Source organism: Rana temporaria, chromosome 1 (genome assembly GCF_905171775.1).
Source record: "Rana temporaria chromosome 1, aRanTem1.1, whole genome shotgun sequence".
Classification (NCBI taxonomy): domain Eukaryota; kingdom Metazoa; phylum Chordata; class Amphibia; order Anura; family Ranidae; genus Rana; species Rana temporaria.
The window spans coordinates 357,734,246-357,761,589 of NC_053489.1; the positions used below are offsets into that span (position 1 = coordinate 357,734,246).

Here is a 27,344-nt window from a genome sequence, read left to right on the forward strand (position 1 = left end):
AAATGTTTATTTTGTGAATTCTTCATTTACACAATTATTTAACCCCTTAAAGACTACCACTCTGAAGAACAGAGGTTCATTGAAGTGTTTTCAATCAGGTATTGAAAACACCTGTGGATGTCAGGGAGCAGCAATAAAGCCTAATAAGCACCAATTAGGCAGCTTTAAAATGACTGTGATACTCTGCTCCTTCTAGACATTTACTGGTGTGGTTACAAACATGGTAAAGTCAAGAGACTTCCCAGGCCGAAGAGCCAGGGATCTCAGCCACCAATTCAGAGAGACTCTGACTAAGTGGCTTACCTGAATCTGGCAATCCAGAGATGACGGAGATTTGTTCCATTTGGACAGGATCTCCTTCAGTAACACTCAAATGTGGAACTGGGCATACGGTACTGCCTCGAAGGAGGCTACCATCAGACCCAGGACGCCCATGCAAAAACGAAGAGACGACCATTTGCGGGATGCCAAGAGCTTAACCGCAGACTGCAATTTTTTCAGGGGAAGAATCAGAATCAACCCCAGGTATTCCAAGCGCTGAGTCGGTACCAGGACCGACTTATGGATGTTTAACACCCACCCAAATTCTCAGAGGGTCTGGCTGGCTATAGACACATCCACCTCTAATTCTGAGCCAGAAGCTGCTCTCAGAAGAAGATCGTCTAAGTAGCCCACAATGGCAATGCCTTGCTGTCTCAGCAAAGCTAGAATCGGTGCGAGTACCTTGGTGAAAACTCTTGGTGCCAACGCTAGGCCAAAGGGAAAAGCCACAAACTGGTAGTGGTCTTCTCCTATTGCAAAGCGCAAAAACCTCTGGTGTCCTGTGCAAATTGGGACATGCAAGTATGCGTCCTTGATGCCCAAGGACGCCAGAAAGTCCCCCGGATGGAGGGCAGCCACCACAGAGCAAATGGATTCCATGCGGAACTCTGGGAGGGTATAGCCGCGGGCCCTGACTGACGAAAATACTGCTTCTGCGTGGGAAAAGAAGGACCCGGCTTACGGCGCAGCTCCTTCCCCTTGGTGGACTGAGGGAGGAGAGTGCTCTTACCTCCAGTGACATATTTAACAATGTCGTCCAGCAAAGTACCAAAAAGTCTCCCACCCTTGAAGGGTAAATCTGCCAGGGCTTTTTTGGATGCTTGGTCAGCAGACCAACATTTCAGCCAAATCAGGCGGTGCAACACGACCACCGAAACAGAGGCTCTGGATATAATGGGGGCCGCTTCCAGGGTAGCATCACAGACATATACAAAGCCCTGGACCAACTGGTCGGCCAGTCTAATAAATTCAGGAGGGAGCTGGTGCTCCTTCACAGTCTGGTGCAAAACCTTTGCCCATTCAGTAAGTGTCTGAGACACCAAGGTTGCAGCCAAAATAGGCCACAATGCAGACCCCAGCATGGTAAACATGGAGCGGGTCAGCGCCTCGGACCTCCTATCAGTATGGTCCTTGAAAGCAGGGGTCCCTTCTATAGGGAGAGTGGTTACCTTGTTTAACCGAGCAACCGGGGAGTCAACTATCAGAGGAGAAGCCCATTTTTTCAAAAGGCTGTCCTCAAAAGGGTAACGGACCGCCAGGTGCTGAGGAACCACAAAGGACTTCTGCAGCTTTTCCCTTTCCTTAACAATAACCTTGTCAAAAAAGGACACATAAGGAAAAACCTTTACAGAGCAGTCCGACTTGTGGGACCAAAAAAAGACTGAGCCCTCAGTGGATGCCTCAGCTGCACCATCCAGCTTAAGGGAGTCCATTACAGCACTGATAAGCCCACCAACACGTGCCCTGTCCTGCACTGACCCAGGCGAGGGATCTTCCTCACAAGGAAGGTCCTGATCCACATCCTCTGACAACCCAGAAGTGGGGTCCTGCGCCAAAGCCGAACCCGGGTCTGAATCAGAGCATTCTCCAGGAGATGGCGGAGGGGGCGCTTTGTAACCCCCTTACGCCCGCATGCCACTTCCACTCTGGCAAGAAATGCTTCCAGAACTGCCGACAAAGTGTCCATGCAAACCGCAGTTGCAGGGGCACCGGTTGCCACCTCTGTTTTATTTGAGGAAGAAGGACCAGATACTGACAGCATACATAGACAGCTCTCAGGGACCTATACAAGACCTGAAAGTCCACCCTCCTTGCTGTGCTGATCGGGGGGTTACCCAGGGGACCCACCAACCCAGCAAGAGACTGCTCAGCGCCGCTGCCCGTCCTCTGTACACAGCATGTGTTGTGAGGCAAAAGCTGTGAAGAAAAACTGTGAGGAATAGATCTGTGAGGAGAATTGTGCTGCGCGCCGTTCAGAAGCCAGCACTAGAGGCCAAAACCCCACACAAAATGAGCTCCAGACGCCTCAGAGACAACAGGGAGCGACCACAATAAAATGGCCGACCGAAATAACAAGCTGCGCCATAGCGTGACCACAACAAAATGGCCACCAATGGGAAATCCTATTGTAAACTGCAGACTGCCAGCGCCACCAAAATGGCAGTAAAACGCAGCGATGTGGATAAGGCCGAATGGGGCTTCCCTGAGGCAAAGCACACCAACACAGATAAACATGGGCCCAGACACCCCACAGTCCCCTGGTGGGAAACGGAGCCCCACCCCCCCCCCCCACAGGTCCACCCCGGTAGCAGCGAGTAGAGCAGCAGAGGGAAATGTGACAGAGAGCAGGGAAAGGGAGGCTAGGAAAACCCCCAAACCCCAGGAATGCCCAGCCGTTCCGACCCGCCGAGGCAGGAAGGACTGTACTTACCGTCCAATGCGAGGACCTGCTGGCGCATCCCTGACAGGCATACAACCACGTTGAAGTAGCTGTTGGCCAAGTCCACTGTGAGTGAGACAACACAACAGCTCAGTCATGTGTGGACCCTGGAGCAACAAGCCCACCGGCCACCTCAGGAGTCATGTCGTGGCAGACCCAGCACTTAGCAAAGGTGTACTCACGCTTGCTGGCCAGACTGAGGAGACTACAAGGATCTATATATTAAACCTGTCGGCGGTTGATAGAAGAATCTCAAATAAAATAAAATGTCTTCAGGGCGCTGGGCCCAAAAGGGAGCTGCATGCTGCAGGGAGGCGGGTTATGTCCAGAGGGACCGCCCCCTGGGTGGGGTTGTTCAACTCTGTTAAAGTAACATGTATTTAAATATCCAACATGTTCTGCCTAGTCCTCTCCTATGAACAGGAACATAACCCATATGTCAAGACTTGTGAAGGCTGTGTCCGTCCATGGACGAAAAAAGAAATAAAGCTTACAAGACTACTGATAGCGTTACCTGCAAAAATTGCACAAAACCATACCTTATTAATTCAAGTGTTGGCTCTTGAAGACTGCCTTCAGTAAAGACTGTGGCGCTTCATAACCACAAGGTGGCATAGATGCTCACATTACAATTTAAATGCACTGAGGAAAAAGGTGCAGCAGCACTAGCTTCCTATCAGACTAGTTTCGAAACTTCCTGTTATCGCAGTCTTTGGCTTGTCTGCCCGAGTACTGATATCTCTGCTAATATTTTCTGGCTGCTCTGCCCAAGTACTGATAGTTTACATGCTATAACATTTTACCTGCTTTCTTTTTAGATGTGGCCATCTGTGAAAACCTAACCCATTAAAAAAAAGAAATAACCCTCACCCAGTTATAAATATGTTTGCTGTAAAATGTGACATTTGTTATCTAAATGGGGACTTATATATTTGCAATACTAACCATATTTTAGCAAAATTGGGAACATTTGATCACCTGCTCCAAGCCTGCATGGGCCAAGATTGTTAAGCTTAATCACTGCTAAAACATAATTTCCCATGGCTCCAGCTTCCAAACTGCAATACAGGGCTTAGTAGATGTGTTAATCACAGCTAAATATGAACATATGCTTCTTTCTCTGCTACTGTTTTATCCTGGAAAGTTTAATACCCTGCAATGGAAAGAAGCAGCTGTCTCCTCAAAACACACAAAGACCTAACTCAGATGGGGCTGAACCATCATACCAGACTACATATGCATTGGCAAAATGTTCCAAAAAAAATTCAGCTATTCAAATCTTTGCTTCAATCTAAAATTAAGCTGAAATTTGTCTTTGCACTCTCAACCAACTTGTGAACACTGATCGGCTTTATTCCCGGGGGAAAAAAGCTCAGTGTAAAATGAGGCTATGCTAGCAATAAAATGGCAATTTTACATGACTGTTTTGTGACCTATTCACACATAAGCACTCTTTTGCGGTACATTAATGCACACGTTAACGCACAGCATTATGTGCTAGCATTATGAATAGCCTAACAACACACCACAAAGGGAAAAAAACATGATCACTTAAATGTATACATTTTTATTTTTTTGCAACACAGACCACTACAATGTATAAGAGTTGTGGTGCATTATGTCGTGCATTGGGCTCTACTGTACAATCTGCTGGGGTGCCATTACAAAAAAAAAAAAAAAACACCTAACCTGCACATAGAGCAGGTATATTGCCACTATGTATGTGACTGGTCCTGGATCTGATGAAAAGTGAAATCTGGTTACAACAGATGTTGTGTGGATTTACACTGCTATACATCTATAAGAAAACAGTATTTTACAGTAGTGATACCCCAAAACAAAAATTTATTATAATGCAACTTTCCAATGCTTAGGTGCGATGGCTGCATTCGTTTTGTATGTTTCATCTGGTCATCCTGCCAGTGAGCCTGTTATTTTTAAACTTCCGTTAACAGACCAAGCTGTCCAGCAAAAGTGACAGAGGGCTGTGACAAATGATTTACCATTGACATAGGTGCTTACAATGGTCAGCAATAAGTAAAGCCTTTATCTCAAAAGGAAAAGAAAAAAAGCATTAGCTGGCACTCAACTTTAATTTGTTAGTCAAGTCCATCTGCTACTACCTCTAATGCCCCGTACACACGATCGGAAATTCCGACAGCAAAAGTCCAATGTGAGCTTTTGAACGAAAATTCCGACCGTGTATATGCTCCATCGGACTTTTGCTGTCGGAATTTTCGCCAGCAAAAGATTGAGAGCTGGTTCTCAAATTTTCGGAAGAAAAAAATTCCTATAGGAAAATTCGATCGTCTGTAGCAATTCCGACACGCAAAATTCAGGCGCATGCTCGGAAACAATTGGATGCATGCTCAGAAGCATTGAACTTCATTTTCTCAGCTCGTCGTAGTGTTGTACATCACCATGTTCTTGACGGTCGAAAGTTCAGAGAACTTTTGTGTGACTGTGTGTATGCAAACCAAGCTTAAGCGGAATTCCGTCAGAAAAACCATCCAAGGTTTTTCCAATGGAAAATCCGATCGTGTGTGTATGGGGCATAACACTACCTTCTCCCCAGACATTGCTGCTGTTCAAGGGTTGGCTTCATTACTCCTTCATTCAGAGAAAAGACACCTTAAGACAGGTTACTGGCTGAATCACCAGGTAAGAATACACAAAAAAACTAAAACTATAATAAAAAAAGAAAACAAATGTAGCCACCACATTAAAGGAATTTTTAAACTGCAGTATATTCAGTTTTTGTCTTTGGGTTTTAAAGCAGTATTAAACCCAAGCAGCAATCTGACATGATATTTTAAGAAGCAGGGTAAAAAAATAAAAATAAACTGCTTTTTGCACCATGCTATGAGTAAATAGTCTGCAGCCAAGCTAAAGGTAGAGGATGTAAGCTTTTAAAATGACAAAATCATTTTACCTGATACACTAAGAAAATTATGGGTTAATTATTAGAATATAAAACAGACAATAGAGTCATGGCAAATAAACCTCATAAACCTGTGTTTGTCTTCTATATACATACAGGACAGTGGTGTACTCCACAGAAATGGGAATCTTACCTTTCTCGCACAAATTCTGCCAGTTCTTTGATGGACAGCTGGCCATGTTTCATGTTGTGGTACAAGACAGGAAACCCAGCGTTCTTATCACCCTGAAATATAATGAAAATGCATCCATCAATCCCAACATGGAAATTAACCTTAAAACAAGAAAACCAGTCTACAAGCAAAGGCAAACACATTAGCCTCATAAAGAAGAATGGTGAAAAGTGTACAATCATGGGGATGAATCCAGCATTCCAGAAAAAGAGATACAGAAACAGAGATAAAGACAAAAAGGCAGGGAGATGTCACACTCACACACACAAAAAGAAAAAAAAAATAGATAGAAAAACAGAAGCAGAATGGCAAATAGGGACACAAATGAAAGAAAGCCAAAATAACTATGTGTAAGAATCTGTACTGTACATCCATTATCAAATCTGCCTGGCTCCTTACAGGGGAAGTAGAAAAGAGAGGGAGAGTGAGCTGTGGTATGATCTTATAAGACAGTGTGAATCACGGATGTGTAAGCCTGCACAGGACACCTGCAAACGCAGACAATATGCAAGGATGTCAGATGACAGAGCTAGCCTTTGGCTGGTGACAAAGCCAGCCTGTGTGCAGCTAAATGGCACAGAAGGAGCCTGTGTGCTGGGCTGAGGCGGCACTCCTTGTTGCCCAGGGAAACCAGTCGCCCATAGTTACTAGATCAGCTCTCTGAATGCCAACAAGGCCGCAGCTAACGCCCACATTTCCCCAAAATAACTTGTCTAAAATCAAGAGCCATTTACAAGAAAAATACAATTTAGTTTTAGAATAGGATCAGATATTTTCATCTTATAATATGAGTCATTAGTATTTACTTAGTATACTGTATGTATTTTTTTTTTCTTTAAGTAAATCAAATTAATGAACAGGAAAGTTCAAATGACCTTACTTCAACATAGACGATACTAGGAAAGGAAATGAATTGCATCATGTCCTCTCCAAACAAGATTACTGTAGTTATGATTATGTCTGATTGATTAGATAGAGATTAGCAGAATAGTGCAATAAAGGCATATTAAAACGCAGTTCTGCTTATCTGGATTTAAAAACCTCTAAATCAGAATAATGGACCTGAAAGCTGACAATTGCTTTATAATAGAGACGTTAGATAACACACCTTGTCCAAAGAGAATATCACTGATTATTCTGACTGGTTTATTATAAACAGGTTATTAGATAGAAGATAAACTGAGAAGGAAAGGAAAATTGGATTTTTTGTACTCACCGTAAAATCCTTTTCTCCGAGTCCATGGACGGACACAGCTCCTTAAATCTTGACAAGTGGGTTATGTTCCCTGTTTACAGGAGAGGACTAGGCAGAAAGAAACATGTTGGATAATTAAATTCATGTTACATTAACAGAGTTGAACAGCCCCGCCCAGGGGGCGGTCCCTCCAGACATAACCCTCCTCACTGTAGCATGCAGCCTCAGTTCGTAACAAGCAGTACAAACCTAAAAAGGAGGGGTGGGTGCTGTGTCCGTCCATGGACTCAGAGAAAAGGATTTTAGGGTGAGTACAAAAAATCCTATTTTCTCTTATCGTCCATGGACAGACACAGCTCCTTAAATCTTGACAAGTGGGATGTCCCCAAGCAGTGTCAAAAAACGAGGGGTGGGACTACCGTGCCCACAGCATTGTTGAGGTGACCGAGTGGGAACAGACCCCGGTCTCTTAAAGTCTAGCTTTCAATAGCCATGTTGAGCAAGTCAGTGACTGTACAACAGGAGGAAGTATGGGACCTCGAGACAGAGGGACCTCCCGCCCTGGCAACCGCCAGGGTACCTCCGCTACCAGGCGCCCGATATCGGCGTACCAAGGACGCCGAGGCCAATCTAGAGAGATTAAAAACATACAATGAAGGAACGGCAAAAGGTCGCCGGTACAGACCCCACAGGGCCACCAGTGCGACTGACGCGTCTGTACCAGATCACTAGACCTGGCCACTAACTTCGACACTCTTGCAGTGGAGACGAGGGCCAGGAGATCCATTCCCTGTAAAGGCTCGCCCCTCCTGCAAGGGAGCCGAAACACCCAAGCACAAAGACTCCAGTATTCCGCCTGCCGGTATACCTGATGGCGTTTTCTGGCTGAAACCAGATCAGATCAACCACGAGGAGAAGCATAGCCTGATCGCCTAAAATAGTAGGACAATGAACGGTAGACAGGGTCCACAGCACCTGGTATTCCCAGGCGGTCTCCCACCCAGGCACTAGCCAGGCCCGACCCTGGGTAGCTACCAAGACCAGACGAGAGCGGGCACATTCAGGGAGGTGTGGCCATAGGTCTACGTAAGTCCAGCGACTCAGGGCCGACTGGACCCCCCAGGTGCCCCCACAACCCGTGAGGCTGGCATCCGTCGTAAACACCGACCACTGAAAGGAAGAAACAACTTCCCAGACTGAAGAGTCTGGGATCTCCGTCACCAACTCAGAGAGACTCTGACTAGATGGCGCACCGGAATCTGATGATTTCAGAGACAAGAGATTTTTACCACCTGGACAGTATTTCCCCTGGAAAACCCGAGTGTGGAACTGGGCATACATTACCGTCTCAAAGGACAAGCAGGACAAGCAGGTGCCCAGGGAGAAGACCGATTGCGTGGTGCCAATACCTTCACAGCAGACTGAAGAGTCTGCAATTTCTCCAGGGGGAAGAAGGACCTTCGCTACGAGGAGTCCGGATCAACCCTAGATACTCCAACGCTGAGTCGGCATGCCCAGGATTTGAACCCTGGGTCGCACACATAGAAGGCAGGCTTGCTGCCACTGAGCTACACCTTCTGGCCTAAATGTTTAACACCCACCCAATCTTTGGAGGGTCTGAATGGGAATAACACATCCACTAGGTCTGAGACAGAAGCTGCTCTCAGAAGAAAGTCGTCCAAGTAGCCACGAGGCAAAGCCTCGCTGTCCCAACAAAGTTAGGATAAGTGCGAACTCCTAGCTGAAAACCCATGGTGCTGACGCCAGATTAAAAGGTAGAGCCACAGGCTGACAGAGACCCTCTCTCATCACGAAGCACACAAAAAAACACCGACATGCGCAAAACGGGACATGCATGTATGCGTCCCTGATGTCCGAGGACGCCAGGACGTCCCCCGGAGGGAGCGCAGCTACCCCAGAACGAATGGATTCCATGCGGAACTACCCGACGTTCACAAAAGGTATTCAGGGCCTGAGGCCCATAGAAAACACCAAACCTCTCGTGCCGCAGGAAAGGTAAAATTACCCTGCAGCTTAGCAAGACCCACACTGCTCAAGGCAGACCGACGGGCCGGGAGAGGAAGACACGAGGAAAGAACTTTGTTCTGTGGATAGGAGGAAACCCTATCTAGTACTCCGAAGAGACCACCTTGCAGACCCACTGGTCGGAGAGCAGGGAGGTTTCACTGAATTGTGAACCTGCAAGCCGCCCCCCACCTAGATACAGGGAGGGAAGTCTGCATACATTGGCAGGATTTGGGTGCTGGCGTGATCGGCTTATGCACCCAGGGACGGCCTGGGAGGGTTACCCATAAATAATACACACACATAGTGTGTATGTATATTATGTAGGTGTATGCACACATGCCTTTGGAGGAAACCGGAGACACAGGGAGCGACAATGCAAGCTCCAGGCAGATTGGTGTCAGTGTCCGGATTCGAACCAATGACTCTCTTGCTGCCAAGTAATGGAGTTCACCACTACACCACCGTGTGCATAAAACCATTTTGAAACAGAAGCCCTGGATAACAAGGGCGCAGAATTCAATGAAGCATCACAGACCTATATGAGGCCCTGGACCAGCTGGTCCGCTAGCCTAATAACTTCGGGAGAGAGTCGGTGCTCCTACACTGTCTGGTGCAAAATGCTCACTCTGTGAGTGACTAAGACCCCAGAGTAGTGGCCACAATAGGCCGCAAGACAGACCCAGCATGGTAAACATGGAAAGGATCAGTACTTCGGATCTTCTATCAGTCAGATCCATACAAGCGGGGCAATAGGGAGAATGGTCACCTATACATGACACCCAGAGGGTCCACCACCGGAGAAGAAGCCCAGCCCTCTTGAAAGGGCTCTCCTCAAAGGGGAGCTGAACCACCCGGCGGTGAGGGACTACAAAAGCCCTCAGCGACTTTTCTCATTCCACATCTAAGAAAGTAGCAAAGTAGGGCACAGAAGGACAAAACCTACACAGAGCGGTCTGATTTGTGTGATCCAAAAAAAGACAGAGCCCTCGGCGGAAACCCAGCTGCACTATCCAGCTTAAGAGAGTCCCTTACAGCAGTGAGAAGCGCACCCATAAATGCCTTATCCTGCTCTTTTTTTTTTTTTTTATTACCCATTCCCCAGGGGATAACGGGGGGAGGGGGCACATTTTAAACCCCCACCCGTCCGCAGTCTGCCCCCACCCGGGTAAAAAAGTGTCCAAGGCTAAAAATAAAGCGTCTGTGGGAATCCCAGGTGCCAACACCTGCTGCTGCTACCAGGTGGGGAAGGATCCAGATACTGACTCCAAATATTAAAACATTTACATAGTGTGTATGTATGACATGTAGGTGCATCAGCATGCAGCCTCCACCTGTCCTTACAAATAAACTGAAGCTCCTAGGGCCCTATTTAGGGCCTCTCACCCACTTTCTGCACTGACCAGGGGTACCCAGGGGACTCACATAGTTACATAGTTAGTCAGGTTGAAAAAAGACACAAGTTCATCCAGTTCAACCACAAAAAAAATAAACAAACAAAATAAAAAACACAATACAATCCCATACACCCAACTCCATACCCACAGTTGATCCAGAGGAAGGCAAAAAACTCCAGCAGAGCATGATCCAATTTGCTACAGCAGGGGAAAAAATTCCTTCCTGATCCCCCGAGAGGCAATCGGATTTACCCTGGATCAACTTTACCTACAAATCTTAGTACTCAGTTATATTATGTACATTTAGGAAAGAATCCAGGCCTTTCTTAAAGCAATCTACTGAGCTGGCCAGAACCACGTCTGGAGGGAGTCTGTTCCACATTTTCACAGCTCTTACTGTGAAGAAACCTTTCCGTATTTGGAGATGAAATCTCTTTTCCTCTAGTCGTAAAGAGTGCCCCTTTGTCCTCAGTGTTGACCGTAAAGTGAATAACTCAACACCAAGTTCACTATATGGACCCCTTATATATTTGTACATGTTGATCATTTCCCCAGCGCTGCCGACCGCTCTCAGCACACGGCATGTGGAGAGGAAAAGAACGGTGAAGGACTGTGCGACGTCTGAAGGGACCTGTGTGCACCGTAGGATACAGCACCAGGGGTCAGGACGGCACAAAGATGGCCGCCGAGCGTTCAGAATGCGGCCACAGGAAAATGACCGACCGCAATGTAAGCTGCGCAATAGCGCTGCTACAACAAAATGGCCGCCAATGGGAGTTTTCAATGTAATTGAAAACCTCCCAAAAAATGGCACCAGCGCCGGCCAAATGGTGGCAAAACGCCGCATTTAAACAGGAAAAGCCTCCTAGGGCATTTACAGTGAAAACTCCTCACAGGAAAGTACCCAGTACAACAAAAAAAAAAACGCCAGATAACACAGCCTCCTCAGGAAGGCTCCCAACCCCCCCCCTCTGGACAGCGGCTTTAGCAATGCAGCAGAGGGAAAGGAGCAGGGAAGGAAGGAGAAAAAGCCCCCGAAACCCCAGGAATGCCCAGCCGTACCAACCCACCGAAGCGGGAGGGACTGTACTTACCCGTCCGAGCGAGGACTCGCTGACGCATTCCTGACAGAGCTACAACCGCAATGAAGGTAGCTGTCAGCCCAGTCCACTGTGAGTGAGACAACACCACAGCCCAGTCATATGTGGACCTCGGAGCAAAGCTCGCCGGCCACCCCAGGAGCCATAGGGTATAGGGTGGCAGACCCAGCCTCTTTTCAAAGGTGTGCCCACGCTCGCTGGTCGGACTGAGTAGACTACAAGGATCTATATTATCCAGCCTGTCTCTCAGCCGACAGTTGAAAGAAGATTCTTCAAGAAAAGGTAAAATAAAAATAAAATACAATTTCTCCTCAGGGTGCTGGGCCCAAAGGGAGCCATACGTCCATCTCCTTTGCTAGGCAGAACGAAACTGAGGCTGCATGCTGCAGTGAGGAGGGTTATGTCTGGAGGGACCGCCCCCTGGGCGAGGCTGTTCAACTCTGTTAATGTAACATGTATTTAATTATCCAAAATGTTTCTGCCTAGTCCTCTCCTGTAAACAGGGAACATAACCCACTTGTCAAGATTTAAAGCGGAGTTCCGGCCACAATTTCACTTTTTAAATATAAATACCCCTGTAATACACAAGCTTAATGTATTCTAGTAAAGTTAGTCTGTAAACTAAGGTCCGTTTTGTTAGGTTGTTACAGCATTTAGACACTTTATAAAATAGAAATTGACTGGGGCCATCTTAAGTGTGGGCATCATGAAGCCAGACTGTATGACTTCCTGGATTTCAGCCTTGCAGGTCTCGCACATGCTCAGTGCTGCACAAGCAGTGTAATAGGTTTCAGATCAGGTTTCAGCACCTGTACTGTCCAAGTCACATGATTCTTCGAGACTGGGGAGTGCACAGACTCCTGGAAAGTTACACCCACTACATTCCCAGGAGTCTGTGCGGTGTAGGTTAGGAAGCTTAAGCACCTAGGTGCAGGAAGAGGGAAGATTAACTATTCTGCCTAGCAACAACACTTTGAAGGCATCTAAAAAAAAAATGTTTTTCTTAAAGGACTAATGACATTTTTTTAAAACTACTAATGTAATGTTATATTTATGGGTGGAACTCCACTTTAAGGAGCTGTGTCCGTCCATGGACGATAAGTGAAACATTGTTTCTTATGCAAAAATGTTCCCCGATTCTATAACCAGACATATGGGGGCTCATTTACTAAAGCTGGGGAGTACAAACTCATGCCTCACTTCTGCATAGAAATCAGCTTCCAGGTTTTATTGCCAAAGCTTAAAGGATAAGTGTACCTTTGTAATTATTCAGGGTGTAACATGTTCCAAATTGACCGGCCCCCCCCCCCCCCCCCCCCCCAGCTCCCAGATGTAGCAGGCGATCTTTCCCCCCTGCAAAGAACATGGCCGTGCATGGTTCCGCCCACCCAACGCGTCACAGATCTGCAATTTGAAGACTACAAGGTCCAGCAGCCTTAGCAGCTGTCGGCTTGTAGTTCTCAATGAACTACCATGGCGCTGTTGGGTGCTGTGGTAGTTCATTGATGCTTTCTGCTAGTGTGTAACTGCTTGGCCATACAATGGAAAGCCAAACAGCTTACACACAGAGCCTGCAAGACCCCTGCATTGCACCTATGATCTGCTGATCATTGCTGCAATGCTTTCCAGGCTCCCAATATTTTTTTACTCACCGTAAAATCCTTTTCTCTGTCGTCCATGGACAGACACAACCTTCTCAAGTCTTGACAAGTGGGTTATGTTCCTGTTCACAGGAGAGGACTAGGCAGAAACATGTTAGATATTTAAATACATGTTACTTTAACAGAGTTGAACAGCCCCGCCCATGGGGCGGTCCCTCCGGACATAACCCTCCTCCCTGCAGCATGCAGCCTCAATTCGTAACAAGCAGTACAAACCTAAAAGGGAGGGGTGGGTGCTGTGTCCGTCCAAAGTATGTAGCGCAACCTCCTTAGGATGAGTCGGCCGAGGACACAAGGATGGAAGTACAATGTCCTCGTTAAGGTGAAAGGCCGAAATCACCTTCGGAAGAAAGGAAGGTTGCGGGCGCAACACCGCCTTATCCTTATGGAGGACCAAGTATGGCGAGGGGGGAGTATATGACAAACCCCCAGCACAAAGGTACCAACCAGAGAATGGGCCGCCAAAGGGCGCTGGAAGAACAATGGGCTTAAGGCAAGTTTCTTATCCACTCCACGCTGTAAAAACAGCAGGACCCTGGAAACCGAATACGTCCGTGGACGCCACCCAATCTTTTCGCACAAAGAGATGTAGGCCTTCCAGGTGCAATGGTAGATTTACCTGGAAGAAGACTTTTTGCCCTCAGCATGGTTGAGATGACCGAGTCGGAAAGACCTCGGTCTCTCAATACCTGGCTTTTAATAGCCATGCCGTTAAAGCCAGCGACTGTAAAGCAGGATGAAGTATAGGATCTTGAAACAGTAGGTCCTCCTGCATTGGCAGCCGCCGGGGTACACCCTGCCACCAGGCGAACGAGATCGGTGTACCAAGGACGCCAAGGCCAATCTGGAGCGATTACAATCATCAGGATCCCCTCGGCCTCCACTCTGCGGAGCAGACGAGGAAGCAATTTCAGTGGGGGAAAGGCATAAAGTAGCTGATGCTGGCCCAACAGGGCCACCAACGCGTCTGACGCGTCTGCCCAGGGATCTCTGGACCTGGCCACAAACCTCGACACCTTTCGGTTGAGGCTAGAGGCCAGGAGATCCACGTCCGGTGTGCCCCACCTCCTGCTAAGGAGCTGAAATACCTCCGGATGCAATGACCATTCCCCCTGGACCATCATCTGGCGACTCAGGTAGTCCGCCTGCCAGTTATCTACGACCAGGATGTAGACGGCCGACAGACGGTCGCTTCTTTCCATCCGATGTGAGCGACCTCAGACGCTGCAGCCAAGCTCCGTGTTCCCCCCTGATGGTTGACATAAGCCACCTCCGTGGTGTTGTCCGACTGAATCCTGATTGGGCGACCTTGCAACCTCCTCGACCACGTGGAGAGGCATAGTCTGATCACCCCTGAGTTCTAGGACATTGATCGGCAGACGAGATTCCGCTAGAGTCCAGCGACCAAGGAGGCTATGATTAGGCCCAGGGCTTGCATGCAAAAACAGAGAGACGACCATTTGCGGGATGCCAACACCTTCACTGCAGACTGAAGAGTGCAATTTCTCCAGGGGAAGAAAGATCTTTGCTTCCAGGAGTCCACAATCAACCCCAGGTACTCCAAACGCCGAGTCGGAACCAGGACCGACTTCTGAATTTTTATCACCCACCCAAATTCTTGGAGAGTCTGGCTGGCTATAGACACATCCTCCTCTAATTCTGAGCCAGAAGCTGCTTTTAGAAGGTCGTCTAGGTAGCCCACAATGGCAATGCCTCGCTGTCTCAGCAAAGCTAGGATCGGTGCGAGCACCTTGGTGAAAACTCGTGGTGCGGACGCTAGTCCAAAAGGAAGGGCCACAAACTGATAGTGGTCCTCCCCTATCGCAAAGCGCAGAAACCTCTGGTGACTTGCGCAAATCGGGACATGCAAGTAAGCGTCCTTGACGTCCAAGGACGCCAGAAAGTCCCCCGGATGGAGCGCAGCTACCACCGAGCGAATGGATTCCATGCGGAAATTCCTTACTCTCACAAAGGTATTTAGGGCTTTGAGGTCCAAAATTGGACGGACCTCTTTCTTCTTCGGGACCACAAACAGATTCGAATAAAATCCCTGAAACCTCTCGTCCTGCGGAACGGGTAAAATTACCCTGCAACTTAGCAAGTCCCGCTCTGACCCTAGCAGGGCAGACCGATGAGCTGGAAGGAGAGGGAGACTTGAGGGAAAGAATCTGTTCGATGGATAGGAAAGAAACTATCTTGTACCCCGAAGAGACCACCTCGCAGACCCAATGGTCGGAGAGCAGGGAGGTTCACCGAGCTGTGAACCTGCAAAGCCGTCCCCCCACCCATGAGTCGGACAGGGGCAACGTTTTATGCATTGGCGGGTTTGGTTACCGGCTTGTTCGGCTTACGCACCCAGGGACATATCTGTCCTCCAGCTGAGCCCTTGTCGGCCTGGGAGGGTTTACCCACGGGCCCTGACTGACGAAAATACAGCTTCAAAGTGGGGAACGAAGGACCTGGCTTACAGCGCGGCTCCTTCCCCTTGGTGGACTGAGGGAGGAGAGTGCTCTTACCCCCAGTGACATCCTTGATAATATCATCCAGCGAGGTACCAAAAAGCCTCCCACCCTTTAAGGGATAAATCTGCCAAAGCTTTTTTGGATACTTAGTCAGCAGACCAGCATTTCAGCCAAATTAGGCGGCGCAAAACAGAAGCTCTGGATATCAAGGGGGCTGCATCCAGTGAAACATCACAGACATATACAAGGTCCTGAACCAACTGGTCAGCCAGTCTAATAAATTCAGGAGGAAGTTGGTGCTCCTCCACAGTCTGGTGCAAAACCTTTGTCCATTCAGTGTCTGAGACACCAGGGTTGCGGCCAAGATAGGCCACAATGCAGACCCCAACATGGTAAACATGGAGCGGGTCAGTGCCTCGGACCTCCTATCAATATGGTCCTTGAAGGCAGGGGTCCCTTCTATAGGGAGAGTGGTCACCTTATTTAGTTGGGCAACCCGGGGGGTCCACTACCGGAGGAGAAGCCCATTTTTTCAAGAGGCTCTTCTCAAAGGGGTATCAAACCGCAAGGCGCTAAGGAACTACAAAGGACTTCTGCGGCTTTTCCCATTCCTTATCAATGAACTTGTCAAAGAAGGGCACATAAGGAAAAACCTTCACAGAGCGGTCTAATTTGTGGGACCCTTAGAGCAGTGGTCATCAACCTTGTCCTGCAGGGCCCACTAACAGGCCAGGTTTGCAAGATAACTGAAATACATCACAGGTGATATCATTTGCTCCTCAGTGATTGCAGTATTCTAGACTGCATCTCCCCAAGGTAATACATAAAACCTGGCCTGTTAGTGGGCCCTGCAGGACAGGGTTGATGACCACTGCCTTAGAGGATGCCTCAGCTGCACTATCCAGCTTAAGTGAGTCCCTCACAGCACTAATAAGGGCACTGACAAGTGCCCTGTCCTGTACTGACCCAAGTGAGGAGTCTTCCTAACAAGGAAGGTCCTGGTCCACATCTTCAGACAGCACAGAACCGGGAACCTGAGCCACAGCCAGGTCCTGGTCTGAGTCAGAGCATTCCCCAGGGGATGGCGGGGGAAGGGCGCTTTTTACCCCCCTTACGCCCGCACGCCGCTTCCACCCTGGCAACAAATGTTTCCAGGACTGCCGACAAAGTGTCCATGGGAACCGCAGGTGCAGGAGCACCAGCTGCCACCTCTGGCATGTTCGGGGAAAAGAACTAGATACTGACTCCATAACCAGACAGCCCTCAGGGACCTATTCAGACCTGAATAAAAGCCCACCCTCCTGCTCCGCTGACCGGGGGGGTTACCCAGGGGACTCACCAACCCAGGAAGAGACTGTTCAGCGTTGCTGCCCGCCCTCAGTACACAGCGTGTGTGAGGAAAAAGCTGTGATGAAAAGCTATGAGGTAAAGCTGTGAGGTAAACTATGAGGAGACCTGTGCTGCGCGCTGTAGAAGCCAGCACTAGAGGCCAAAACACATCCAAAACAGCCGCCGGACGCCTCAGAGAGAGCAGGGCCGACCGCAATAGCAAGCTGCGCCATAGCACGACCACAACAAAATGTCCGCCAATGAGATTTCCCAGTGTAAACAGCAGACTACAAAAAAATCTCGAAACGCCGCGATCGTGGATGAGAAGGCCTATGGGGCCTTGCTGAGGCAAAAAAAACACCCCCACAGAAAAAAACGCAGGCCCAGACACCCCACAGTCCCCTGGTGGGAAAAGGAGCCCCCCCACAGGTCCACCCCGGTAGCAGTAGTAGAGCAGCAGAGGGAAACATGACAGAGAGCAGGGAAGGGAGGACAGGAGGACCCCCTAACTCCAGGAATGCCCAGCTGTACCGACCCGCCGAGGCGGGGAGGACTGTACTTACCCGTCCATGCGAGGATCCGCTGACGCATTCCCGACAGGCATACAACAGCGTTGGAGTAGGCCCGGTCCACTGTGAGTGAGACAGCCCAGTCATGTGTGGACCCTGGAGCAAAAGATCACCGGCCACCCCAGGAGGCCATGGTCATGGGGTATGTCGTGGCAGACCCAGCCCTTAGCAATGGTGTGCTCACGCTCGCAGGCTGGACTGAGGAGACTACAAGGATCTATATATCCAGCCTGTCTCTCAGCCAGCAGTTGATAGAAGATTCTTAAAGAAATAAAATAAATAAAATAAAATAAAAAATAAAAGTTTCCTCATGGCGCTGAGCCCAAAGGGAGCCATACGTCCTTCTCATTTGCTAGGCAGAAAAAAAAAATGATGCTGCAGGGAGGAGGGTTATGTCCGCAGGGACCGCCCCCTGGGAGGGGCTGTTCAACTCTGTTAAAGTAACATGTATTTAAATATCTAACATGTTTCTGCCTAGTCCTCTCCTGTGAACAGGAACATAACCCACTTGTCAAGACTTGACAACGCTGTGTCCATCCATGGACGATAAGAGAGAGTGTTTTTTTTTTTTTAAGGTGAATTTATCCTTTAAACCTTTCACTGCCAGGTCCGCAGGTGGCCAGGTCAGTACGGCGTATGGACCTCATTGTTCAGAAGAGGGATTAGATATGGGGGTCTGTTTAGACCTTTGATATCAGACCCCCCCCCCCCCAAAAAAGTAAATAATAATAATAAATAAAAAAAAACACACAAAAAGCCCTTTCATACAGGCAGCACCCGGGCGTCGGCGGTAAAGTACCGCTAGTTTTTACACCCACACTAGTGGTCCTAAAGCGCCCCCAAAGTCTGCGAGTAATGCGAGCACAGTGCTCTTCGGAACGGGGCGCGCGACCCGTTCCGAAGCTCCGTAACCACGGGACCCGTTCCGAAGCTCCGTGACCGCGGGACCCGATCGCCGGCTGGGCATTTAAAGAGGACGTACCTGTACGTGCTTGTGCCCAGCCGTGCCATTCTGCCGACGTATATGTGCAGGAGGCGGTCCTTAAGTGGTTAAAGGTGTTTATTTTCAACAAAAAAAGAAACAAAACATTACAGACTGCCATTACTTGTATGAAACGTGCATGTAGCAGCATAGTACAGATAGTGTAAAAAATGGACATTTGAGCAGTCTGCACAAAACATAAATACCCCAACAAACAAACATATCACCATTCACACGCACACACATTCAAGCTCACAGCACATATGACACGTCAGCAGTATAACTCCAGAAACCCCAAAGGCAATGGAAGTTTCATATAAGACAATCTCTAAACATTTATCAAGCAGTGATTACTGAATCACATTAGCATAACACTCACTGTGAGCTGTGAGTGGAGAGTGGAGAGCTGTGAAGAGAGGACACCCCCCCAGAAGTCCTCCGAGACATCTAGCCATGGTTGCCATATTTTGGTGAACTTCTTAGGGCATGCCCTACTCTCATACAGTGGAACCTTGGATTGCGAGTAACGCGGTTAACGAGCATTTCGCAATACAAGCACTGTCTTTAAAAAAATCCGGGAGTTTGGGGGTCAGAGTGCAGCCAGTCATGGACATGGTGAGCTGGGAGGCAGGGAAAACGCCCCCCGGAGATGCAGGAGACGCTTCAGGAGGGATAAAGCAAAGAAAGAGTCGACTGCTGGCAATGGTCGATCAGGATGGAGCAGAGTTGTATAGGGAAAGACCGGAGCTACACAAACACGTCCGTTCACATCCTACGCTAGGCCACGCCCCCCCCCCCCATATTAATTATTTTCGTGTATTTTTAGTGAAAATGGTGATATGAACATTTGCGCAATTATTGCGGGGCCCAAAAAAAAATCAGTAGCACCATTTTATTCTACTGGCCATGTGCTTTTAGAAAATGTTTAGTTTGAGGGGTCTTTTCAAATTCTGAAAGCTTTAAGTGAAAAATGAAAAACTCCAGATTGTGAGAAATTTTTGGGTACGTTCGATTTTTACCATTTTGCAAAAAGGTGCAATTTAAAATGTATAAATATTTGTTATTTATTAACTCCATACAGGTTAAGCTTTTATATTTAGTATGGATTTAGCAGGAATTTTGTAAAATTAGCTGTGTTTTTATCTGCTAATAATGGTTTTAGTGCATTTTTTGCCAATATATTGGTTTGATAAACATTTGCACAAATACCGCAGGGTCTAAAAAAATCAGTAGTACCTTTTTATTCTAGAGGTCATATGCTTTCAGAAAATATTTTATTTTGGGGGTCTTTCACAAATTCTGAAAGTGAAAAATTAAAACCTTCAGATTTTTTTGAGAACATTGGATATTTACACGTTTGCGTCTGTTCAATTTTCTCCATTTCGCAAAAAGGCACAATTTAAAAGTTACAAATTTTTTTGTTATTTATTCACTCAATACAGGTTAAGCTTTTAGATTTAGTAGGAATTTTGTAAAATTAGCTGTGTTTTTATCTGCTAATAATGGTTTTAGTGTATTTCTTGCAAATATATTGGTTTGATAAACATTTTCGCAAATACTACAAGGGTCTAAAAAATAGTAGAACCTTTTTTTTATTCTACTTATGTGCTTTCAGAAAATATATGGTTTGAGGGGTCTTTCACAAATTCTGAAAGCTATAAGTGAAAAAAAAAAAAGAAATAAAAAAAAAAAAATTGCAAAAAATCGTCTGGCCACCTAAGTGTACAAAAATTGAGCGCCAGGCCTGGCAGCGAAAGGGTTAAAGGGCTAAAACCCTAACATACACCCAGTGAAGTAATTAACTTCAGTTGATACACAGAGATTAACCACTTCAGCCCCAGAAGATTTGACTGCTCAATCACTGGGCCATTTTTTGCGATACGGCACTTCGTCACTTTAAAGGGTTTGTAAAGGAATTTTTTTTTATCTTAATAGCTTCCTTTACCTTAATGCAGTGCTGTTTTCATGTCCTCATTGTTAGTTTTTGCTCTCAAGTTGCTGTAATTCTTCTCTGATCTCCACACTTCCTGGTCGTCTGTTTCCTAATAACCACAGTACTGGGAGCTTTCTCTCTGTGGTCACTAATCAAGGAGGTGTGATTACTGTGTGTCTAAAACCCCACAGCACCAATCAGTTTCGTTTCCAAACCATCACTGCCCTGTATTGGCTCTGTGGCTCTGTACAGCAGAGAAGCAGGAAACATGCAAAAACGAAACTAGAAACTACAGGTACATTATATGATTGATTTTTATCTATTTTTAATTGTTTTTAAAAAGGAATCAGTTAACTATTATCTCTCTATACCCTGTAAACAGTCATTTCAGCAAAAAATAATTTTTTACTTACAACTCCTTTAACTGACAATTGCGCGGTCGTGCGATGTTGTACCCAAACAAAATGGACGTCCTTTTTTTCCCACAAATACAGCTTTTTTTTGGTGGTATTTGATCATCATATCTTTTACTTTTTGCTATAGTAAATATCCCATTTATTTAAAGAAAAAAAAAATCCTCAGTTAAAGGGACACTAAAGGCAGAATTTTTATTTTTTTTAAATAACAAATATGTTATACTTGCCTCCACTGTGCAGCTCGTTTTGCACAGAGTGTCCCCGAATCCTGTCTTCTGGGGTCCCTCGGCGGCTGTCTCGGCTCCTCCTCGCAAAAGCTTTCCACGTTCATGCGAGCTCCCTCACATGGTGGAAAGCTTTTGAAAGCGCGCTCCCGTTATACAGCGGCGGCCATAGCCGCGGACTGTATCACTCGGCCACGCCCCCGGCACGCCGCGTCATCTGCTGTGATTGACAGCAGCGCCAGCCAATGGCTGCGCTGCTATCAATCCGCCCAGCCTAGCCAATCAACGGCCAGGCTGGGAACCGAACAGAATGACAAGCACGCGCCCGGGACTTTCGAACGGTGAGGTAAGTAAAATGGGGGCTCGGGGGGGGGCGGTGCTGTACGATGTTTTTTTACCTTAATGCATAGGATGCATTAAGGTAAAAAAACGTTTACCTTTACAACCCCTTTAAGGCCGATATGTATTCTATTTTTGGTAAAAAAAAGTTATAGCGTCTACAAACTTTGTGAAAGATTTTTTTTGCATTTAAATGGCGTTTTTTTTTTATTATTATTTACTAGTAATGGCGGTGATCTGCAATTTTTGGCGGTATTGCGATGGACAGGTCGGACCATTCACATTTACAGAGCGATCAGTGCTATAAATATAAATATGCACTGATTACTGTGTAAACGTCACTGGGAGGGAAGGGGTTAACACTAGGGGCTATCAAGGGGTCAACTGTCTTCCCTATTGTGTGTTCTAACTGTGGGGGGAAAGGGGACTCACTACTTTGTAGAAACACACAATCTGTCTTCTCTCCTTTGATAGCACGGAGATTTGGGTGTTTATCCCTTTCATGCCTAAGCCGATTTATGACATTTGGAGCTAGATTCACGTAGCTCGGCGTATATTTTGGCCGGCGTAGCGCATCTCATATGCGCTACGCCGACGTAAAATAGGGAGCCCAGACCAGTATTCAGAAAGATCTGGCGCCGTACGTTGCGCCGGCGTAGTGTAAATAGGCCGGCGTAAGCCCGCCTAATTCAAAATAGGCAGGTAGGGGGCGTGCCTCATTTAAATTAGCCATGACCCCATGTAAATGAATGGCCGTTCTTACGGCGCATGTGCGCGCATGCTCAGAATCACGTCGCAAATACTCCCTAAAAAACGTCGGCTCAATGCTTTTGATGTGACTTCACAGGAGCTTAACCGGCAACAGACATTAATTTCTGGATTATTTTCCTTCCAGGTTTTCAAAGAAATTGAGCATGCCGATTTTTTATAAAAAAAACTGTGGTGACAGGTACTCTTTATGGAGGGATCGGGGGTCTAAAAGAATGAATGATAATATAAAGTTATTACTGTTGTACGTTTTTTTCTTTATGTTCTTTTTTTACTGCAGTGCTGCATTCCTGTCATTGTTTTTGCCTTGGTGCTTTCCCTATAATATATTAATCGGGGAGTATTTGGGAAGGTAGGGGTTTAAAGTAGGTATAACCCTAGTTGACTGACATTTGGTTTGCTAAAGCATTGTGTATCATAACCGTAATTTTTTTTTTTTTTTTAAATGAAATACTTTACATTCTTTGTTTCATCTCAGTGCTGCTGATCTCTTACAACTCATTTCAGTAGATGGCTGGGATAATTTTTGCTATTGCACAATGCAAAGAATCACAGCCGGCCACTGCCTTTGCAGCATCAGGGGAAGTGGCTTGGGGGAAGTAAAATGCAGCTCAGCCATGTGGTTTTACCTACCCCCAACTGTTAGTGTAATAGAGGTCATAGGGAAACTTTGTGCTAATATGCTAATAAATTCATATGGTGGATGAAGGTATTGGTGCCCATTTACACATTTAGTAACCTTTGAATGACATCAAAGTATAAAAAGACAAGCTTCTCCAGCTTGATAACATCCACTTTTCCACCTGCTCCACCATCTAAAGGCAAGGAAGAATAAATAGGAAGAGCAGAAATGCACAGCGTAACTTAATTTCGTAGGCATAAGCCAGCGTAAGTGTAAGTGGGTGTGACCTTATGCAAATGATGGTCCGAGCGTGGAGCAGTGTTTTACGCCCGGCGTATCATGAACGGAGCATACGCAGTGACGTAATGGCGTTGGAGGGCAGGCAGCCAGCACCTGGCAGACCTGAGGATGAGCCTGCTCTGGATGCCCCACCCCCTCACCTGAGGCTCCCCCCCAGGCAACTTAGGAGCCGGGGCACCAGGCGTAACCCACGCCAGGGCAATTGATTCCCTTTTTTTTGTATTTATGCTCTGGTGAAAAGCCTTTTTTTTTGTATTTATGCTTTGGTAAAGAGTTTTTTTTGTTTTATGACTGCACACGGTCAGTAGTGCAGGCTACATACAGTGTGACTGGTGTGTGAATGTGGGGGTGACATACCTGCCAGTAAGGGGTGTCCCCCTGGGTCGTCGGGGATAAGTTATCCCCACGACCGTGTGAATGTGGTATGAATGGACAGTGACACCATTGGGGCTGTGGCGCGGCGTTGCTGCTCCCAAGTCCTGCATGGTGGACTTGGGCTAATCCAATGTGAGGTGGATGTGGTGTGTGTGAGCTGGGGACCACAGTGATGTGCATGCGTGCATTGTCCGTGTGACATGATGAATGTGTGTGTTTAACGTGCAAAGATGCGTTCCACGAGGCAACTCCTGACTGCTGTTCCCTCAGCAGACGGGGTAGCCTCAAACAGGGAGGGACTGTCTGGTTCGGGGGTCAGGTCTTCACGTATGTCAATCTCCAGACCCTTGTTCATGGCGTAGTTGTGTAGCATGCAACATGCACCGATGATCTGGCACACAAAGTTTAAGGAATACAACAGGGTCCCCCCAGAATTATCCAGGCATCAGAAACAGGACTTCAGGAGGCCAAATGTGCGTTCCACCACTGCACGGGTACGTATGTGTGCATCATTGTATCTTCTCTCTCCTCTGCTTTGGGTATCCCGGTATGGAGTCATGAGATGGGGCCCAAGTGCATATGCAGAGTCACCTGGAAGGGAAAAGACAGGAGGATGTTAGCCGTGCATGTGCCCCTCGTGATGTCTGCATCATGGGGTCGGACAGTCATGCCTGACTCCCATGTCACTCACCAACCAACCAACTGTCCCCATACACGTTCTGTTCGAATTCTGTTGGGATGTTGCTTTGACGGTTTATGTAGCTGTCGTGGCTGGACCCTGGGTGTTTGGCACGGCCGTGTCATATGAGGCATTGGGCATCGGCTATCACCTGTACATTGATGGAATGCCAACGCTTACAATTGCGGTACATGTGCTCTGTGGCACAGGGGGGCCGTAGTGCCACATGTGTGCAATCAATGGCCCCCACGGTGCGTGGGAATCCTACAATTGTGTAGAAATCCTGCCTTGCCTTCTGCCGCAGATGCTCATGGGTGGGTTTGATGATGTGGTGGGACATGCGTGTGAGGATTGCGGGGACAACCTGGTGCACGCATCTGCTCATGGTGGATTGTGACATGCCAGCCACGACTCCACTTGTTCTTTGAAAAGATACACTTGCAAGGAAATGCAGTGTTGCCAGTACCTTGACCAGTGGCTGCACTGCATGTGAGCGTTTTGTCTTGCTGGTGATGTCATCCTGCAGGGCTGATGACAGCAGGGCTGAATCTGAAGATGTGATACACCTCCGAATCCCCCATGCCAAAGACGTTCATGCGCGTGCGGTATATCCTCTCCCGTGCCCTCCTACGTGCCTGTTGACGTAGTAGTAGTGCTAGGACCACGGCTGCCCCAGGCATGTTGGCATACAGATGTGTTGTCCTGCAAGTGTGGTTGCTCAGCTCGTCCGTAACGGTACTGATGCAGCTAGTCTCCAGCTGACTTGTGCAAGTCTGGTGCAAAGTTACCCCTGCTTTATGAGGGGTAACTTTAGGCCGGGCGTACAACTTACGTGCACCGCGCGTAGCCTGCGCCGGACGCGAGTACGTTCGGGAATCGGCGTATCTCCCTCATTTGCATAGGAAATCAATGGGTGCGCCAGATGCGTTCAGCGTAAATATGCGCCCACGATGCGCCGGCGGAGGAAAGTTACGTCGGTCGGGAGAAGCCTATTTTCAGGCGTATCTAGTTCTGTGGGTACGGCGCAAAGATACGACGGTGCACATTTAGACTTACGCGGCGTATCTCGAGATACGTCGGCGTAAGTCCTACGTGAATCTGGCCCAGGATTTACAAAAATCTATAAAGTAGTTTATTTTGAATACAAATGTTTAATAAATACTCGTGTCCAACATGTACAATATACAGTAGGTACTCGTATGTATTTATCAAGGTGAAAATACAGACATGTACACTGCCAATGGTTTGCTGGTAATAAATTAAACCATCAACTGTAAGTGGAAAAATCACCAAAATCATTTAAGAAAATGGTAAAATTAAGAAAAGCATAAAATTCATTTAAATTGTTAAATTCCTTTGCCTCCTAAACCAGAAGAGCGATACAGTAACACCAAACCAAAATAATGCAAATTAAACTAGGTGGAACAAGTGGCTATTATGTGTTGTACAGGGGTTAAGTCTGCAGCAAACAGCTGAAGTATGGAGATTGGTGTAAGAGGATTCTGGAAATAAGTTCTGTGCATTGATATCATTAAGTTCCGCAGACATCTGGATACACAGGAAGTAGGAAATCAAATTAGCAATGGTCTGGCATTTTATGTAAAAGAATGGAAGCAATGATAAGTGAATAGTGTCAAAGAACTTGCACTGAAAGGACATTGCAGAACTTGCACTGAAAGGACATTGCACAGACATTAAGAATGGTGCTCTAGCAATACTATGGAAAGTGTATACTTGTATAATGTTAAAGTGGAGGGCCGCTGATTTTTTTTTTTTTTTTTTTTTTCATATTTAAATCTTTTCTTTTATTTTTCTTTTATGGTAAGGTTCACAGAAGGTTAACATATCTTATACAATGGATACATAATCATATAGTTCTTATCACTACACACTTATGATGGGCTAGCAAATAAACAGGTGGGGATTCAGAAACTTAAGAAGAATAAACCAAAAGCAGTACCTCCCCGGTCCTCTTGCTCTGTTCCCATGCCCGCCTGCCTTTTATCAGTAACTTCTTTTCCCGTTTCCTAATACCACTGTATTGACCTCACACTTCTTCCTCCCCTCTGTTCCCTTGTCCATTCCTATACCCCACCTAACCCCCCCTTAAACCTAGAATCAACATAATCCTCAACAAAACAAAACAACAACCAAAAAAAAAAAAAGAGAAAACCCCGCCAACCCCCTCCCCTCCTCTCCCTCCCCTACCTCGCCGGAGACGGACGGATCCTCCCTTACTTCAACCCTTCGGCCTCTCCCATATCACTTCTACCCAAAAAGGATTCTTCTCTCCCCTATCTATTCCACCAGTAATCTCTTCCCCTCTTCCGTACTCATAAACTGATTCCAACCTGTCCAAGTTTCTACATACTGTTCCCTTTTGTTCCGGGCTGAGAGGATCAGGTCTTCTATAGCTCCAGTCTCTCTCACTCTATTGAGCCATCTCGCAATAGAGGGTGATCTACTGTCTCTCCATTGTAATGTTATTCCATTTCTGGCAGTATTTATCATGTGACATATCACCATCTTTTTGTACTCTCGCACTGGGATTTGTGAGCAATGGAGCAGAAAAAAAGCTGGATCCTCCTGAATCTGGTACTCCGTAAATTTTTGAACAATTCTCTGGACTTCCTTCCAGTAATCTCTTACTTTTGCACAGGACCAAAATATATGCAGCAAGGTTCCCTGCTCCACACCACATCTCCAATAATACTCTGAGTAGCCTTTAGAAAATTTATGTAACCTTACTGGTGTATAATACCATTGGAACAATAGTTTATAATTGGATTCCTGTATTCGCGTAGATATTGAGGAGTTTAGTGCTAAGTGAATTATGTGTTTACGTTGAGTCTGTGAGAAATTTCTCCCCAGATCTCTTTCCCATTTCCCCAGTCCCGGCAACTCAAAATCCTCCTGAGGGGAATTCAATAGTCTATACATCTTTGAACTCACTCTTTGTATTGGTTCCTCCTCGTCGCAGTATTGTTCAAATTTTGTTAGTTGTCGCCGAAAATTAGATGGTTGTCCCAGGGATCTTAAAAAGTTGCTTATTTGAAATGCTTGCCAAAAGGATAACTCATAATTCCCTCCTCTC

At 46.8% G+C, this 27,344-nt stretch overlaps 1 protein-coding gene and 1 pseudogene across 12 annotated transcripts in view; both read right to left on the reverse strand.

Annotated features, from left to right (window-relative positions):
- Positions 1 to 27,344, reverse strand: part of FCHO1 (FCH and mu domain containing endocytic adaptor 1) — a 294,097-nt gene that overhangs the window by 170,805 nt on the left and 95,948 nt on the right. For 10 of the 12 annotated variants that reach the window (XM_040321486.1, XM_040321453.1, XM_040321473.1 and 7 more), the window contains one exon: positions 5,836 to 5,927. In XM_040321486.1, coding sequence (XP_040177420.1) covers positions 5,836 to 5,927 — 92 coding nt within the window. Of the gene's footprint in view, positions 1 to 5,835; positions 5,928 to 6,243; positions 6,421 to 27,344 lie in introns of those variants that run through there. The other 2 variants (XM_040321513.1, XM_040321505.1) reach the window with 2 other exon arrangements.
- On the reverse strand, positions 8,033 to 8,151 carry LOC120925452 (annotated as a pseudogene).